Source organism: Lingula anatina, chromosome 9, assembly GCF_051362555.1.
Source record: "Lingula anatina isolate TDL-2025a chromosome 9, LinAna3.0, whole genome shotgun sequence".
NCBI lineage: Eukaryota > Metazoa > Brachiopoda > Lingulata > Lingulida > Lingulidae > Lingula > Lingula anatina.
The window spans coordinates 5,504,755-5,522,392 of record NC_141775.1 but is presented as its reverse complement, the minus strand read 5'-3'; the positions used below and the strand labels follow the sequence as shown (position 1 = coordinate 5,522,392).

At 34.7% G+C, this 17,638-nt stretch overlaps 2 protein-coding genes across 4 annotated transcripts in view; one reads left to right on the top strand and one right to left on the bottom strand.

Moving 5' to 3' along the window:
- Positions 1–178: 178 nt before the first annotated feature.
- On the top strand, positions 179–9,507 carry LOC106164490 (WD repeat-containing protein WRAP73-like). Its single transcript, XM_086995114.1, has 14 exons — positions 179–369; positions 718–813; positions 1,292–1,348; positions 1,709–1,825; positions 2,156–2,228; positions 2,421–2,524; positions 2,851–2,937; positions 5,790–5,924; positions 6,303–6,380; positions 6,833–6,923; positions 7,347–7,472; positions 8,127–8,210; positions 8,496–8,603; positions 8,897–9,507. Exons 1-14 carry the CDS (start codon positions 301–303, stop codon positions 9,007–9,009), a joined length of 1,338 nt encoding a protein of 445 aa, XP_086851240.1. The 5' UTR covers positions 179–300; the 3' UTR covers positions 9,010–9,507.
- LOC106164489 (uncharacterized) overlaps positions 9,382–17,638 on the bottom strand; it is a 24,276-nt gene continuing 16,019 nt past the window's right edge. For 2 of the 3 annotated variants that reach the window (XM_013542425.2, XM_013542427.2), the window contains 9 exons: positions 17,340–17,476; positions 17,028–17,145; positions 16,658–16,693; positions 16,259–16,423; positions 15,801–15,944; positions 15,211–15,470; positions 14,698–14,861; positions 13,750–13,797; positions 9,382–11,676 (listed from right to left, as the gene is read on the bottom strand). In XM_013542425.2, coding sequence (XP_013397879.2) covers positions 11,528–11,676; positions 13,750–13,797; positions 14,698–14,861; positions 15,211–15,470; positions 15,801–15,944; positions 16,259–16,423; positions 16,658–16,693; positions 17,028–17,145; positions 17,340–17,476 — 1,221 coding nt within the window. In that variant the 3' untranslated portion in view covers positions 9,382–11,527. The remainder of the gene's footprint in view (positions 11,677–13,749; positions 13,798–14,697; positions 14,862–15,210; positions 15,471–15,800; positions 15,945–16,258; positions 16,424–16,657; positions 16,694–17,027; positions 17,146–17,339; positions 17,477–17,638) is intronic. The other variant, XM_013542426.2, reaches the window with a different exon arrangement.

Genomic DNA, 17,638 nt, shown 5'->3' with positions numbered 1-17,638 from the left:
GGTTTCATGTGTTTGATGAAGTCAGCGAAATTTGAAATCGAATTTCTAATTCTGTTGAATTCACAAAATAAAAACCAAAAGAGGGGAATCAAAATATATTATTCTGTTGTCTTAGATGGCTGAAACTCATCCAAATAGCCTGCATGATAATGAAATTATGGAAAATCTTATTTGATCTTTCATGCGCATGCTTGGCGCGACGTTTGAAATAAGGGCACTTCCGGTTGTTTTAGTTCATTGAGTTTTGTGACAAAAATGGCTGATTACAGGTGCCCAGATTAGTTTGATACTGCCCTCAACATGAATTTTTCGGAGATATTCAAACAGTCCAACCAGCTGTGCAAGTTTTCACCCGATGGGAATTACTTGGTATGAAAGTACTTAATTTTTTTTATCTTTATTTATTTTTCATAACAAACAGTTATTTGTTATGATTAATGTTGTCATATGTGTTTTTTTTTTATCATTTATGACTACGAAAATAAAACAATATTAAGCTCCAATGCCCTTGGGTAACCCTTGGTGAGCATTGGCACCTTATGTTATACATTATGCATTGGTTAATATTGTCACTGTGTGTGTGTGTGTGTGGGGGGGGGGGGGGGGGGGGATCACATATGTACAGTGCATTACAATCACACCCACCGGTAACAACAGTCAATTAAGTCACACACATACTAATGTGATAATGACTCACACCAAGTTTGACCACTTCAGGCCAATGCTGTCCAGTACAGGCTGATTGTGAGAGATGTGAAAACTTTACAGATTTTAAATCTTTACACCTGCTTGGATGCAGTTCAGTATGTTGAGGTAATTATGTCACTTTGCATGTAATTTTCATGGTAAATTTAACTATCAATTACTAGTAGAGACACAAAGTGACAATACAGATCTTTTTTTTTTTTATCTTTTTGACTTATTTCTAAGAAGTAAGGCAAAGGTATAGACTAGTATATACATGTCCATTGGAATGAACTGCCTAGTAACTTTAGCACAATAAACTAAAAGGCGTATTTTTTTGGAAAAATGATTGTGATAAAGAGAAGAAAAAAAATAATAATTATACTTTTAAATGTAAACAAAGTTAATAAGTTTTATGTCCCAGAACAATGTGATGTTAGTCTATCCTGAAGAATTTCATTTGACAATTCTGAAAAAGCTTAGTTTATGATTGAGTGGGTTTACGCAAGAAATGAAACATGATAAATCTTAAAAGAATAAAATTTTCAAGTAATAATAAAGTGGTTGAAATTCATGAGTAACAACTGTATCCTGTATCTGTCTTCAGTGGTCCTCAGACTCCCAGTTTATACTATGTGGCATGTACAAGAGAGGACTGGTACAGGTATGATACAAAGTGCAATTTTTGGTGCATTTTTTTAAAATCGTTTTTGATGCTCAAAATTTTTTTGTTGAAATTGAAACAACACAGAACAGTACCTGAGATTATTCAGGATTTTAGTGTTTGATTTCATGATAAATGTGCAGGAATCTTTTGTAAATTAGCACAAGCTCATGTCTGTAAAGTTTTTTTTATATAGACTTTTACGCAAAAAGATGAGCTTAACTTTCATTCAAGGCATATTTTCAAAGAACTTGGAAGTCCCTATACTTTAAAAACTGAAAAAAATGATAATCCTGTTTACTTGACCTTGACCACTGAGAACGACCTTCAACATGACCTTGACCTTTCTGTGGTTTCCAGATCTGGTCACTCGAGCAGCCAGAGTGGACATGTAAGATAGATGAGGGGTCAGCTGGTCTGGTGGCCGCCAGGTGGAGCCCTGACAGCCGACATGTACTGACCACTGCAGACTTTCATGTAATTGTGACAGTATCTCAAGTCAATTTCATAGTTTTACTTGTGTAAACTTTGTCTGACTAACTAGGTTATTTAGCAATAATTGTTAACCATACACACTTTAGATTTGCCAGTTCAAACTCAGAAGTTTGTAAAGTTTGACTATGGACAGAAGACTAATAAGGTTGAGTCATAATTATTAAGCCATAAATGTTTCATATTTGGCAAAGGGCTGTGTGTGTGTGTGTGTGTGTGTGTGTGTGTGTGTGTGTGTGTATGTTGTTTATGTATTACTCTTACTTGTTTTTGAAAATTGATATAAGTTCTGAAATATGTATTTCTTGGTTTCAGCTGCGAATTACGGTATGGTCACTTGTAAATAAGTCAGTGTCATATATCAAATATCCCAAGGGATGCCAAAAAGGTGAGCTTCTCTTGATTTAAACAGGATGAAATGTAGTATGTTTTTTGATTTGGCAAACTTGAAGAACAGGATTATCAGAATTATTTGCCACTGTATTTATGAGATAAATATTAAATATTAATTTCAACCAGTTTACGTTTTGGCGGAGAAGATAGAGTGATGCAGATACCTGTGTTATTTCCCAATTTGTAGGTCTTGATTTCAATGATGTAAACCAGTATCTTGCCCTGGCAGAGAGGAGGGAATGCAAGGACTATGTCAGCATTTTTACCTGTAATACCTGGCAGCTTGTTAAAGTAAGTTATGATGGACACGGACATGGACGCGCGCACACACACACACACACACACACACACACACACGGTTAACAAAGCATAAAAGTGCATGGTTTAATCCACTACTTTGACAATTCGCATTGTTTAGATATCCTAAAGGTAGCTTTTGCTCATGGTGAAATAGTATTGGTATAACCAATTGAGTAATTTTTTAAAGATATTCATTATTTCTTTTTCCAGTAGCCATACTTTATCAGCCGTTCAGTAATTTACATTTTGTTTCAGCATAAGCCAGTCACAGTAATTACAAGTTAATTTCTTAGTTCTTTTTAATCTTTATATTTCAGCATTTTGAGACCAGTACAGATGACCTGGCTGGGGTGTCATGGTCTCCTGATGGACGGGTGCTCTGTGTGTTTGAAAACTGTCTGCAGGTCAGAGACCTTTTGTAAATAAATTCTATATAACAAAAATATGTGTAAAGATACTAAGATGTATACTATATAATGATATGTATCATATATAATATATAGCGATTATATATATATATATATAACATTGAATGATATATAACAATAATATATTTATAGATAATAATAAAATATGTATAATACATATAGCATTTTGGATATTAAATTCTTTTTCCTATATGTTAATATATAAACCTATAGGCAGAGGGGGTTGGGTGGGGTTAGGGGTTCAAAGATCTGCCTTTTGACCTGAAAGGTCCACTCTTGGTTAAAATTTGTTCCGGGTATTATGCCGTTTATCAAATTGGGTTAGCTAAGGGGTTAAAAGGTCTGCTTTTTGAGAAAAAGAACCCTTTTTTTGTTATGGAAACTCATTCAAAATTTTAATTTGCTCTTTGAAATGTAATGAAAGTTAAATGGGGAAAACCTTATATATGATATAAATAGAAAGTAGAACTTGTATACATTTTTATGTAAAAACACAATGTATTTGTACAAATAGCCATCACTGACGATGATTTTTATTTTGGTGTCTATCGCAGTGGTGGTTTTATGAACATTACTGAAGAAAATTGGCCTTTTTTTCTGTACACTGCACTTGTTCTAAAAATAAGCCATGTCATGGGATGATAGTTGATGAATGTATCCTGATATGGTGACTGAACACGTGTTGCGTGCTATATCCCATTATGTATTTACCCCGAGAAAAATAATGACTGACTTCCTTCGTGACCCTAACTAGGTACATTGTAATGTAACTACTGTCTGGAGTCTGGCAGACTCTGCATTCTAGCCAGACTCACACTTGCATTTAAACTTGGTTACCTATTACTGAAGATTTTCTCAAAAAAGTTTGTCATAAAACAAAGTAAAATTTTGACAGATGTTGTAAAATTCATTTTATGTAGTTTGACTTTGTAACCTGGGGTTGGTGGACTGAAACGATCAACTACAATGTGGTTAAAATGTGGAAAATATGGGTTAAAAAAGGGCTTGTCATTTGTTATATATTGATATATAGATTAACATGTGTAAATGATTAGTTGTTGAAAATCTATTTGAAACAGCATGTTATATCTTTTTTAACACCTATATAGTGTCAAAATGCAGATAGAATTGCATGCAAATTGAGTTGTCCATCACATAAAAGTGCAACAATTTTAAGATAAGATTTAAAAAAAAAGGGGTCTGTAAACCAACATTAACTGAAGAAAATTATTTTGACTTCAAATGATGTAATACTTCATTCAGCCTAAGCATGCACAGTGAATGCCATTCAGTAACTCTGGTATTGTGAAAGACCAACACCCCATTAACTCTTGTTTCTTAACGAGTAATCGCTTAAAGGTTTACCTTGCCAAAATCTCTGTTGACACTAGGACTGAGTGACTAAGAGGAGGGCTATTATGCCAAGCTATTTAAATGTCACGCGTGATGCATTGAGCTATTGAAAGTGGACTCTTAATAATTTGAAAATTTTCCTGGCCTGCCCAGACTCGTTGGTAGGGAAATGTATTTGCACTTGGAGTACTGATGAGTATCAGAGTTGTGAAACTGGAAATAAGTGAATAAAAATTTAATGAGTGAATAAAAAAAATTTGTGTGTAGGAAAATTGTTCTAAAAGGGAAAATTTATGACTTGTTGATACATGTCTAAGACAGGATGTTAAAATTTTGTTGTTTATAATTAAGAATGTTAATGTTTCTTTGGAATTTTTTTTATCTGACCAATTATATAGATTATTAGAAGTAGATACTTTTTTTAAAGATCTGTAAAAATGATCATAATGAATATGCTGCAAACAATAGTATAGACAACATTTTGGGAATACTGCCTGCTGCTGTTGGGGGGTCTTGGTTTAGGAGGGGTTGATTGGTATCAGAGTTGTTATACAGAAACAGAATCATTTTTAGGAAGGGAAACTGTTGTTGTAGAAAAATAATGCTTGGGAAACTGAAATTAATGTATAACATATTTTAAAAAAACCCAGCATGTTGCAATTTTGAAAATAGCTTAATGATTTTTTTTTACATTTTTGAGAAATTTTCTCTGGATTTTATCCATAAAATGTAATAGGATATAAGTTTTTTGTTTGCTTGTTTGTTTGTTTTTCAATGGAAATTATTGTACTGCAGTGAACAGCGAAGACACATTTTTGGTGATTTTTTTGTATAGAATAACAGTCTGTACATGCAGAGTATCCTGCTTTTCAATTTTGCTGCCACCATTAAATAAGAATGTTCTAATTTTAAGAATTTAAAACTTGAAGAATCCATAAGATCCACCAGATTGCATCATTATCGTACTGTCTGTTGGCTAGGAGAGCGTCTATGAAAGGGGAGACATAGACCCCATTCCCATAGATTTTAGATCGATCTATCCCTGTGGGGAGTATCACTAGATTACTGTCAGTTTAGCCGGCTTAAGCATCTGTCCCGCCTACTAAAAGCTGTAAGGGGGTAATTAACTATGGTGCGCGCTCGGCTGACTGCAATTTAGCGTGAACCCCCAGGGAGTTAGGTCGATCCAAATCTTAATCTCTGGATCGATCTAAATCTCTGGGAATGCACCCATAGTCAACAGCATGAAAGATGTAAATTAGCTATTTGCCCAAGGGCTTTGGCACTGTTACTGTAACAAGCACTTTAAAATGATAAAAAAAAGTTATGATATGAATGAAAAACATGAACTTATTATGTCATATAAAAATGATGTATCTTAGCATCTTCATCTTCGGACTGTTGCCTGCAGTGAAATTTTCAAATTTGACAAATTTTCATATTATAATTTCAAAAACACTTTCCCCCACTTTCAGTACAAGGTCCTGCTGTATTCAGTGGATGGTAGATGTCTGTCTGAGTACTCTGCCTATGAGCATGCTCTGGGAGTGAAGAACATTGCCTGGGCTCCAAGTAGTCAATTCTTAGCCATTGGTAGCTATGACCAGAAGGTAAGCACACTGATTCACTAGGGGCTGAACCAGAGTTATTTTTCTGACAGTCTTCCAAATTATCTTTGTTGATCTGTCCTCCATTTTTGCCCCTCTGCCAGCTGAAATAATTAGAGCCAAAAATATAATTGGCCTAGTTGCCCCCCCCCCCCCCCCCCCCCCCCCCCCCCCCCCCCCCCCCCCCCAAACAATACTTCATGCCATATTTCTGACTTTTTCACTAAATGGCAGTTTCGTTTGTGATTAGCTGAAATTTGTGCTGTGAACATTTTTCTGGGTGGGAAGGGGAGTTAATGATTTCAGATTTATTGCCTTAACACTTAAAGGAAAATAATTTCCACCTGAATGAAAAATAATTGTCAAGAAATGTCTCCACAGGTGCGCATTTTGAATCACATCACATGGAGGGCAGTGGCAGAATTTGACCATCCCTCAGAGCTGGACAATCCTAATGTGGTCAGTATGATAGTGCTGGAAGTGTTGACCAGTTGGTTGCTGTAAATGTGGACCAGTTGGTTGCTAAAATGTTGACCAGTTGATATTTAAAAGTTTAAAGATTTTTCACAAGCAATATCTCCTGATAGTGAAGCAACAAATTTACATTTTCAGAACATTTCACTAACATGTAACCGAAATTTCAAGTGACTGTTTTTACAACATGATTAAAAATTGGAAAAAAAAATCCAACAAAATGAACAAATTGGTCGTGTCCAAGGAAATGCTCTAACTTTTCCTTCAATTTAAAAAATGATTGGCAAAGCAGTAAAATAATTATAGTAACTTTTTCAATGAAAGTAAATACATAATTATTTTTAAAAAGTGATTTTTTAAAAAATATTTTACAAAAAAAAAAAAAGATAATTATGTTGTGTCCAACACAAATATATTATTCTTTTTCTCATCCACAGATAGTTTACAAAGAATGGGAGAGAAGACCCCAGCTCTTAGATGGTGAATCAGAACTCCCTCGAGGAACTCTGTTTTCTACTCAAAGCAAATGTTAGTATTGAAATCGTTACTACTTGAAAAATGATAATTAAATAGATCGTGTATTAATGAAAATAATAACTAATGAATCTTAATATCGAAGGAAAGTCATTGACTGGAAGCAGGGGAAGCATGGTTTAAGTGTTAAAAATTTTAAACACAGTGAGAGATAAATGAAAAGATAATTTTATTGATGAATTAATGATGAAATAAATTAATAGATAAATAACAAAAGGACAGTGTAGCATGTTATTCAAAGTTTGCTTTGAAAAGTTTTTCTTACATGATTGGTGTCAAAAGTTAAGCCGTGTTGGTCAGACTGGCATTAAAGTTTATGAGTGCTGGCAGTCGAAGATTCAGAGAAACTTTTTGAAGATATTTTTAGAACTTTTAATTTCATTTACTCTGTAGACAGAACTTGATCACTTATTTCAGATGAGTTGGTGGAAGGAGCAGTGCTGATCCCAACTATTAAGTCAGATCTGAACAAGGCTAACCCCAAAATTGGGGTGGGAAAGCTGGGCTTCAGTGCCAACAGCAAGTACCTGTACACTATCAATGGTAGGCAGGGTCTGAGCACAGCATGGTTAACTATCCTTATTATTTAATGCCCCATTTAGAACAGGGGACCAACTAGTCTGAGAGTCAAATATGGCAACCTACTTCAAAGATTGCTGTCTAATCTGCTAAAAGACACTGAATAGATATCCTGTGGGGAAGTATTTAAGTGGGTCAGCCATATTTGTGGAACAGTGGAATAACAGATCTGCGGATCAAATATGGCCAACCTACTTGACTGCTAGGTGTGTAATCCCTGCAAGGAATCTATTCAGTGTCTAATCTGGAATTAAGCAGCAGGCTTCTTAGTCGATCGCCATATTTGATCCGTGTGTCTGTTAGTCTGCTGTTCTGAATGTGTTCTAACAGTTTTGATGTGAACTTTATTTCCATTGCCCATAATATCCTACACATGCATATTTCAGTCAATGCAATAATGTGAATTTGTCAAGCACCTGTGTGTTGAATTTGCATTTTACTGGGCCTGATGTGCAGGAAATTGAGTATGATGATTTTCCATTTTTTTGGGCCCTATAAATATGCGTACATGCATTGATTCTGGTTGTCAGACATCAAAACGTATAAATACGATGGCTTGGAAAAATGTGTAATTTACCTATTCTTTATATAAATAATTCATATATGTATATATTTCAGACAATATGCCTCACACTCTGTGGATTTGGGACATCCAAACACTCAGCCTGGCATTCCTATTGATCCATGCCTCACCAATTAAGTGTAAGATGAAGCTCTTAAAAAGATTACTTTTTCCATCTTTTGGTGACATATTAGAATCGTCCCATATTTATATGTATACAGATTTTGAGCAAAAGAAGAAAATTGATAAAATATGAATAGAATAATCATAAAACATATTTTTGGAATATTTAAGTTCTGTATTTATTTTCTCACTCACTGATAAAATAAAATAATTGTGAATCAGTGAGAGCAGGTCACTAAAGCAAATAAATAAGTCCTCAATATCATTTTGATATTTAAATATTATTTGAAACATCTTTCAAGGTGTAGAATGGGATCCAGTGCACACAAGACTGGGCCTAGCCACTGGTAACAACAGTATTTATATGTGGTCTCCTGCAGGATGTCTGTCTGTACCAGTACCAACTGAAGGTAGGTCTTTACACACACACACACACACACACTTCTCAACAGAATTGCTGTTTTGAAGATTCATCTTAGGTTAAATCTTTGCACACAGGTTAAATTTTTATAATTTTTGTCTGTACTCAATGGTAAGAGTCATTATATATGACATTTATTACAATAAATCATTGGTTGAAAATTATATTTTTGATTTTTATGAAATGAGCCATATTCTGACATGCCGAGGCCTTTAGAGACTTTTTAAACTGACACTCATGTGTTTTTGTAAAAGTCTTTTTTTTTTTTTTTTAAATTTCCAGCAACATTCCAAGTCAATTTACTGAGGTGGCACCAGGAGTGCCGAGCCATGGTGTTAATAGGGAAAGATGAAATGAGCATGTGCTATTTGACAGACCCAGAACAGCAAATCTGACTGGAAAATAGGTCATAGTAGCCTACATTTAGAATAAGGTGACACTGACCTTTATGTCGAGTTGATCACATTGATCCGGTCACAGGCATGCACAGACAAAATTCACCGATTTACTGGATGTGGATTGAATCCAGCAGGGCTCTACCAGTAGGAAGAAAACCAAGAATTTCTACTAATGCTTGGACAACCTTCACCCATACCCTCTTCTTCAAGATTATTAAAAATATATATTTTAAGTGTGAAGTGAGCTAGTGGACTCGATTGTACCAGTCCTGTACCTGTGCTGTTTGATGTTGATGTAAAGATAACACCCAGAGCAAAAGAGAGAAAGTGGGTGTCTCTCTCTCATCGTAAAACGCATGAAGACGGTGGTTCTAAAAATTAATAATTTATTTTTCTCTCCTGTAGAAAATAATGAATATAAAAGAACCCCATTCCATCTGTTATGTTAACAGTGCTGCATTATTCTGATGCAAATAAAACTTGTTTTGAATAACATCTGTGACTTACATCATGTTTTGAACTAAAAGGAGGAAACACTACACAGTATAACCTAGTTGATAAATTTCAAATTTGTTCCAACCATACTGACTAAATTATAAAGTAAATTATTCAGTTCACAAAAACATATCCCACCTCCCCAACAGAACATTACCTTGAAAAGAAATCGACTTAGAGAGGTTCCCAAGTCAAATATTTCGTATTTGACTACTTCCTTTCCAACTAAAGCTGAGAATTTAAAACTTCTACAATTATACAAACCATTAACAAAATGCTTGTAATAAAAGGAATGAGACTGGTTTAAACCTTTCATTAAGGCTTGGCTTAAAGCTGAGCTGATAATCTATTTTATAAACTAAAAAAAAAATTGATGTGAAATGAAAGAGGTAAGAAACGGCAATCTTTACAAAACACTATTAGGCATCATATACACTTTTATAAAGGCAGGCGCCAAGCAATTTCTAAACTTGAGAAGCATCTCGACTGCCTAGATGCTATTTCTATTGTAAAAAAAAATATTTCAATATACTTCACATCATTTCTATAATATAAAGACTACTCTGATATGTATAACCCCTTTCTGAAGTATATATATAAACATTTCATAATGCTTATGAAAAGAAAAAAAAAGGAATATATTACTATTACTACCTGATTTTAAATAATTTAACCGTTCAACAGTCTTTTCTACTCCATGGCAAAAATCACTTAGGATTGACTTGCAGTGTAAATCAAATACACTTTTAGATTGATGAAAATCTATCTTTCCTGACAGATTTATAAATAACACTGTAAACTGCTGATGTTCTCAAGGTGCTTCAATATTTGTATAGCAAGAGTCGTCTTGTTCACTCAACTATCATAACTTATCCAGTCTACACACCTCATTTCTTATATTACCCCTTGTGGTTGCCGAAATAAACAACCACCATAATACTTTCCTTGATATTTCTGATTACCTCTCAACTGTACAATTTGCCTTCCTCAACTTTCTTGCCTACTGATAAATATTTTAAACCAATTACCATAATGGTGCTGAAATTGTGATAGTTTTCTTATTACCACAGTTATCTTGTTACCATACAAATACATGGCAGTTACCATCTAACCCACTGTTCTTCTTATTTAAAGGTTGAAACCAGTATATGTGGAATTAATTAAACACTTAGTCATTGTCACATTTCTACTGAACACCAATAAAGAAGTCAAAAGTTATGGTCATCTAAGGGAAGCATGTACTTCCAAATAATCTCATTTAAAGTTTTTCTCTTTTTTCACTTAAAAACTTCTTACATCATAAACTCCATTATATATATACTGTGAGATTGTTTTGCTAGCTACTTTTAAGAATACCAACATACATATATTGCAATATTGAAACCCTGCTAAAATAAATCTTTACTGAATGGAGAGGCTAGCAAAGTATAGTACAGATATTTGTGCATTTAAAGAAAATGCAAGTGGCATAGCTGTGAGCTATAATATAAAAATGTGACCTAAAAACACTGAAACAAAAAATTTGTGACCAGATAGTGTGTGCATCATGCAAGAGCAGCAAGACACGATTATCATATTTGCACATATAAAAATCATAAAAGTGAAAAAAAGACACTGGAAAACCCCTCTTTGCTAGTTTGATGCTTTGAACCACATATTATGTAATCTGTGTAACTCTACAACATCTATTTGGCCTTTTAATAAATGAATGAGATTTCCACTGCAGGCTCAATTGTTGCTAGGTTACCATTTAGGTAAATTCACATGTTGCTAGGTTACAACCCTGACAAATTCAGTTGTTACTAGGTTACCATTCAGACAAATGCAGATGTTGTTTTGTTACCATCCAGGTAAATTTAAATAAATTGTTGCTATGGATTCATGGGTGTTAGCTTCATGTGATATCACAGGGTCATTCAAGTTGCCTTTTGTTCAAGCAAGTTAACCATATGTTAGTTCTGCCAACCCAGTTTCTTTGCTGTTGTCATGGCAACTGTGCTCATAGTTACAATCACCATGATCACTGTTGTTTACAGTTATTTTTCTTGTCTTTTGTGGATTTATTTTTCTTGCTGGAGTGTGACCCGCGTTCGCTGCCTCGCCTCTGCCCTGGGACAGCCATGACACCTTCGTCATCATCATCGTACATGCCATCGTATCCTGCCTCAGCTGAAATGATAAAAACACGATTGAACTGTTGGGTACATGCTACTGAAGGAAATAACAAATTCCAAATAACAACAAGTAGAAAAAAGCCTCTAGCTGCAACCATAATTTTTTTAAAGGCCAAAGTTTTTAAGTTATTACAATGTAAAATATATAGTACTTAAGACTTGTGAATTTAAAATCAACTGCAAGAGACCTTTACATTAATTAATGGAATTTGGAACAGAATATTTCAAATATGGTGATGTCAATGCTGTTTTTGAACATCAATATGCAGCAGTAATGCAAAATCAAGTAGTCAAATTAGTACGACATGTCCACAGCAAATTCATAAAGTAATATATTGAGAATGTCTCTCTTCTATCAGTTGGTATTATGTGGTTTACTTCATGCACCTGTATTATGTTTAACTGTTCCCAATTAAAGTACTATATAATACTGAGTTAAGGGTTCACAAAGGTAGATTAATTATTTAATTTGATGTTAACCAGGTGAAGTACATAACAACAATAACAAATATTAATTACCCAGGCAATGTTAACAACAACAATAAGAGATATTAATACTGTCTTGTTGTTATATAATTAGAACTTGATGTTGATGTTATGTACTGGTGTCTTTGAATGAAACAATCACACAGCATTACAAACAAGACAAAATTCAAGCATGGAGAATAAAATGAAAAAAAAAAATTATTATAAAGATACAATGAAACTGCTATTATTATAACATTGATTTTACTATAATTATGAAAATTCATCACAATTGGTGAGAACCTCTTAACTTTCAAAGAAAAGTGTTCTTGTTTGCAGAGACAAACTTCATTTTACTTGCATAAGTGTGCTTCAAGCAGCTTTCAAATTACAAAGGATTTTGTTAAGAACCCCATATTTTCAATTATTTTACCATGCTTTAATGACTAAACCATGACCGCATTCTATAGTTATATTATGTAAAAATAACAAATGTATAATATAAACCTATATACCATAAATAACTATCTAAGCACACATCCCTATATGTAGGCCATACAAAGACTACACTACCAAAGCATTGCAGCACATAATATTTCATTTGTACCTATACAACTTTATACTTTTTAATTCACAAGTTGTATATATAAACATCCCATTTTGTTACCGAGAGAGGTGAAATGTCTGATAGAATTGTCTTTCAACGGTAATCTTCTGGTCAGTTGGACAGTATCACAAATACGGTCATGCAATTTAATGACCCTGCATCACACAGAAATTGACCACTAAATGTGGAATGTTATGTGTAAAATGATATGTGTGGAATATCTTTTAGTGAACAAAAGGTTTATTGGCTCATTCAGCATCACTGATGATGGTTAAAAAAGTAAAATTGTTCCTACAGAAACTAAACAGGTTGTCTACTTATGTGGCATGAGGTTTTGACCCCTCATCAAAGGTCTTTGACCGCATTTTTAACTTGAAATTGGAAATTAAGATGTCATGGTAGATTATGTGAGCAAGCGGCTTCGATGACGACTAACAACATCACACCTCATTGGTAAAAAGTGTTCAGTCTCTGTAGAAACAATTTTATTGTCTAACCATAATTATTCAAAGGACAATGAATATGTATTTCACCATCATACACATTATATTTAATAAAAGCCTCACTGTTATTGGTGTAAACACATCACATAAGCTATAAGCCACTCCGTTACAAACACAATCACCATTATACGCCATACATGGATTAGCCACAGTGAGACAAATTAGTTGTTACTTAACTTCCTAAAAATATGTACAGGAAAGAAACTGAATGCTCTGATATCGATTGATGATAAAATGGAACCAAAATTGCACAGATCACACTTATTCCATTGTCACTCTTATTTATCATTACACCAAAACAGGGAAACCATAAAGAATATAGAAAGGGTCACATGTGAAGTTACTTGGCAGATTACTCTATAAATTATCTGAACTCAAAATTCTGGAGAAATCTTTTATCATCAATGCCAATTATGTAAAGCATTCAGTTTCATAATCATTCTCCGATGTGAACCAAATAAAGGTTAATGGGGTGCGATGGTGACTTATGTACCTCCTGGTCCTAAAGAGCGCTTGACGTTTGTCTGCTCTGCCCTTTCATCTGATGATGTTGAAAATTTGAAATAGTTAAAATAACTATTTATACTGACCACTTTTCAGGCACTATTTGACTGGTTTACCATCATTATAACAAAAACAGATAATACATTGAAATAAATATTTTACAAGTTCACAGTCAAGAAGTCTATCTGCAGATGGTGTAGTGGATTGAACTTTATTATTTGTTAATGAGGACTGACAATTTGTAAACCATATGCATAAATACCGGCCACTACTTAGTATTACTTAAGATACTGAAATCAATTATGTAATAAGTGAAACTTTACACCAATTCAAAATTAAGAACTGACTGTAACAAAAACATGCATTCAAATCATAACAATATCTTGATAGTCTGAGCAACACTCATGCAACCAATGTGATCAAGCGAGGTTTTCTCTAAGATAAAGAAAGCAACACCCCTCACATCATTCACTCAAAACAACAAGAACCAGACAATATAAATATTTCCTTTGATATGTCATATAAAAATGTTTTCTTTGCAATATAAAATACTGTGCAAAGTTGGCTGCTGTTTTGAAGCCTCAGCAACAGAAAACTTTTTTTAAGTGCCAAATTTTAGACATCTCAAAGCTACAGAATATATGATAAGCTGTGTAAAGTCCAAAAAGCCAGAAGCCAATTTTATTGACCTCAGTGCACAAAACAAGCCACTGTGACTCTAAGCACTAGACAAGAAAAACAACAATTTTTTATTAATCCTACCAGCCACACCAAAAATGGCATAACAAGGTGGATTCATACAGAACTGCCCAAGACATGAATACACACTTAATTACATCATCTGATCACAAAAAATTAATGTCTAGTTATAGACTAGAAATCAAGAAATGACAAAAGTTCAGCAAATTTCCAGCCATGAAAAAAAATGCCATCTTACCTCCAGGATACACCATCCGCCTGTTGATCAATGTACTGTCCCTTAACGAGTTGTCCGCAGGTGGTGGTTGGCTCCCTGGTGTCCTCTGGCGGCGATATGTTGGATCTAAGGCAGCAGCGATATTGATGGCGCCCCCTGGGTATTCATGTGGGGGGCTTTGTGACCTGACGGGAGATTGGTTGAAAAATTATCGGTTAGAACTGTATCACGATTGTTCATATGTTAACTATGCCAATACAGTTGGACATGTGCAAAATAATTATTTATAGATATTTTTTGTCATAACAGAGAATAAACCTAAAAACATTTTTGTTGTTTTGACACAGATAAGACATTTTTCAACTTGATGGAGAAGACAACTGTCTACTGTAGTGCAAGGGCTGATTTAATTGGAAATTATTCTTGTGAATTATACTCATTCTTTAAACACTATATCAAACAAAATATAAAGAAAGAGAATGTTAACATATCAACATAAAACAATTTCAGATTCAAAGTCCACACTTAACCAACCTCTGTGATTCAAACTCATCAGACTGGTGATCAAGATCTTCAAATGGCGGAAGTGGTGGCGGTGACGGTGACATGCGCGGCATAGAATCATGCTGTGAAGAAGGCGCGGGAGAGTGATGTGGTGGCGATGGCCTGCTGTTTTCTAGTTCGGCCCCAGCGCCAGTCACGGCCAGCTCCAGTTCCCAGCGCGGGCGCTGACCTGCTGGGATAGGTGGAGGAGGCATGCTGGGAGGGGGGGCCCTTGTGCGACCAGGGGAACGCTGAAAAAAAATAAACGACAAAATATCTAGTCTGACTCTGATACCAAATATAAAACAAAGAAAATATTTAAACAATAGTGAAATAAGTTTAAAATGGTGCCCATGAATACAGTCCACTATCTGAGTGCAAGGGTAAAAACATCTGAACACAATACTTTAAGTTCACTTTTCATGAAAAATAGGCAGCAAAAAATCACAGCATTAAAAAGAGCAACCACCTCCTCAAGTCATTTTAACTTGAATTTTGAGAATATTTAAATGTGATAGCGCCACATCTTGCACCCACAACATGCCATCCATTGTCCCTTTTTTTTACGTTGAAATACTCACTGCATCCTCCAATGCTGAAGAGTTATCTAGAGCCACCCGTTCTGGTAACGGGGGTGCTCTGTAGGCAGGTGGTTTGTCTGGGCGATAATCATGAGAGGGCCCCGTAGGAACGCTTTGTGACCTGGCTGCCGCAGGGTGCCGAAACTGAAGAATATAATGGAAGTGTTTGGAATAATTTTATCAAACAATCACCTGTCAACTACAAAGAATATTGTTTTTTGAGAGAGACAGAGAGAGAGAAAGAAGAGGAAAAAATGCTGCTAGGGTCTTATGGATATTTTCAGAATTAATACTGTAAAAAAAATTATGTAAAAGGAGAAAAAAATTGAAATTATTGACGAAGTGAATGGTGCTGACGAGAGAGAGAGAGAGAGAGAGAGAGAGAGAGAGAGAGAGAGAGAGAGAGAGAGAGAGAGAGAGAGAGAGAGAGAGAGAGAGAGAGAGAGAGAGAGACCCACCTCTTCAGATAATTGTCTTGAGTGTGGCTGTTGCATAGAGGCCTGTCTGTGTTTCTCCCTCACTTTCCGAGCCTTCAGCCTCTCCTCTTCTTGAATAATTCTTGCCAGTTCCTCGTCCTGTTGCTCAATTTGCTTCAGTTTTTCTTTATTGGTGCTTGCACCTCTCTGAAAAATAAAATATTCCAATAAAAGATTCAAATGGACTCTCAGTAAATAAAGTTCTAGCATTTTTTTCATGTTTTAGATGGAAAATGTTGAAATGACTGGCTCTTTAGAAACATGCCCCATGCATGACTCAAGTAAATATACCCTCACACCCGAAACCTTTTTATCAGTTCATTTTGACACCAGTGTGCTATACTACCCATGTTGAATAATATTTAATATTTATTTTTTTACCTTATGTTCTTGTTCTTGTATGAGTCTGGCCAATTCCTGCAAAATACATAGCAATTGAAAAATATTAAAATCACTGAATTATGGAAAAGAAGATAACCGTGCCATCACCACAAATTAAGTAAATCATGTTTTGAGCTTATTATCAAAATATAATCAGTCACAATATACATTATTATCAATCTCATGATCATCAACATGGTGAAGTAATTTTTCAATGCCTTTTCAAGTTTATGTCATGAGTTATTGAGAGAAGTTAACTTTCAACATCTTAAATGCATATCATATTATACAGTTCTGTACCAGACTTATAATTATTTTCTACAAAGTCCCCTTAAGTCATTTTAATTCCATTTCCTGTCACATGACCCACCTCATCCTGCAGTTCTTGCAGCTGTTTTGACTCATCTGCATCCATTTCTGGGGCAGGTGGGATGTAAAAGTCACTGAAGTCTCCAGAATCTTCTCTACGACCATCGTCTCTTGTGTGTCTAAAAAAAAGGAAAAAAACAACTAAAAATAATAAAAAAAACATTATAAGATAAGAAAACAAATTAACCTTTATCTTTGTCATCACCATGATAAGGTGCCTCGATGTTTTAGTAATGATTTTAAAATTTATGAATAGAGTTAGTCCAAGTCTAAAAAATAAATAAATAATACTTGGCACTATTCAGTCCCATACCCAGTCGTAGGTGACATTTCTCTGCTCTCCTGTGCAATCTGTTCTTCAAGACGCTTCCTTTCTTTAGCCAGGCGCTTTTTCTCCTGATACCTCTCGTAGCGCCTCTGCTCTTTTTCCTGCAGCTTCCGAGCAATGTCCTGAAACAACAGATTGACGAAAAATTAATTCCCCCTATATGGTACACACAGGGTACATTTAAAGCCACCAAAACAGATAAAAAATCTCTTTCATAAATCAATGCCATAATTGTGAAAACTTGGTAAATACTTTCCTCAGTGTTCCAAATCTGTAATTAATAA

Excerpts from the sequence above, each read along its gene's own strand:
- LOC106164490 (XM_086995114.1), top strand. The coding sequence starts at position 301 with ATGAATTTTTCGGAGATATTCAAACAGTCCAACCAGCTGTGCAAGTTT. Across the intron at positions 370-717 it reads CACCCGATGGGAATTACTTG|GCCAATGCTGTCCAGTACAG; the intron begins GTATGAAAGTAC and ends TGACCACTTCAG. Across the intron at positions 5,925-6,302 it reads TTGGTAGCTATGACCAGAAG|GTGCGCATTTTGAATCACAT; the intron begins GTAAGCACACTG and ends ATGTCTCCACAG.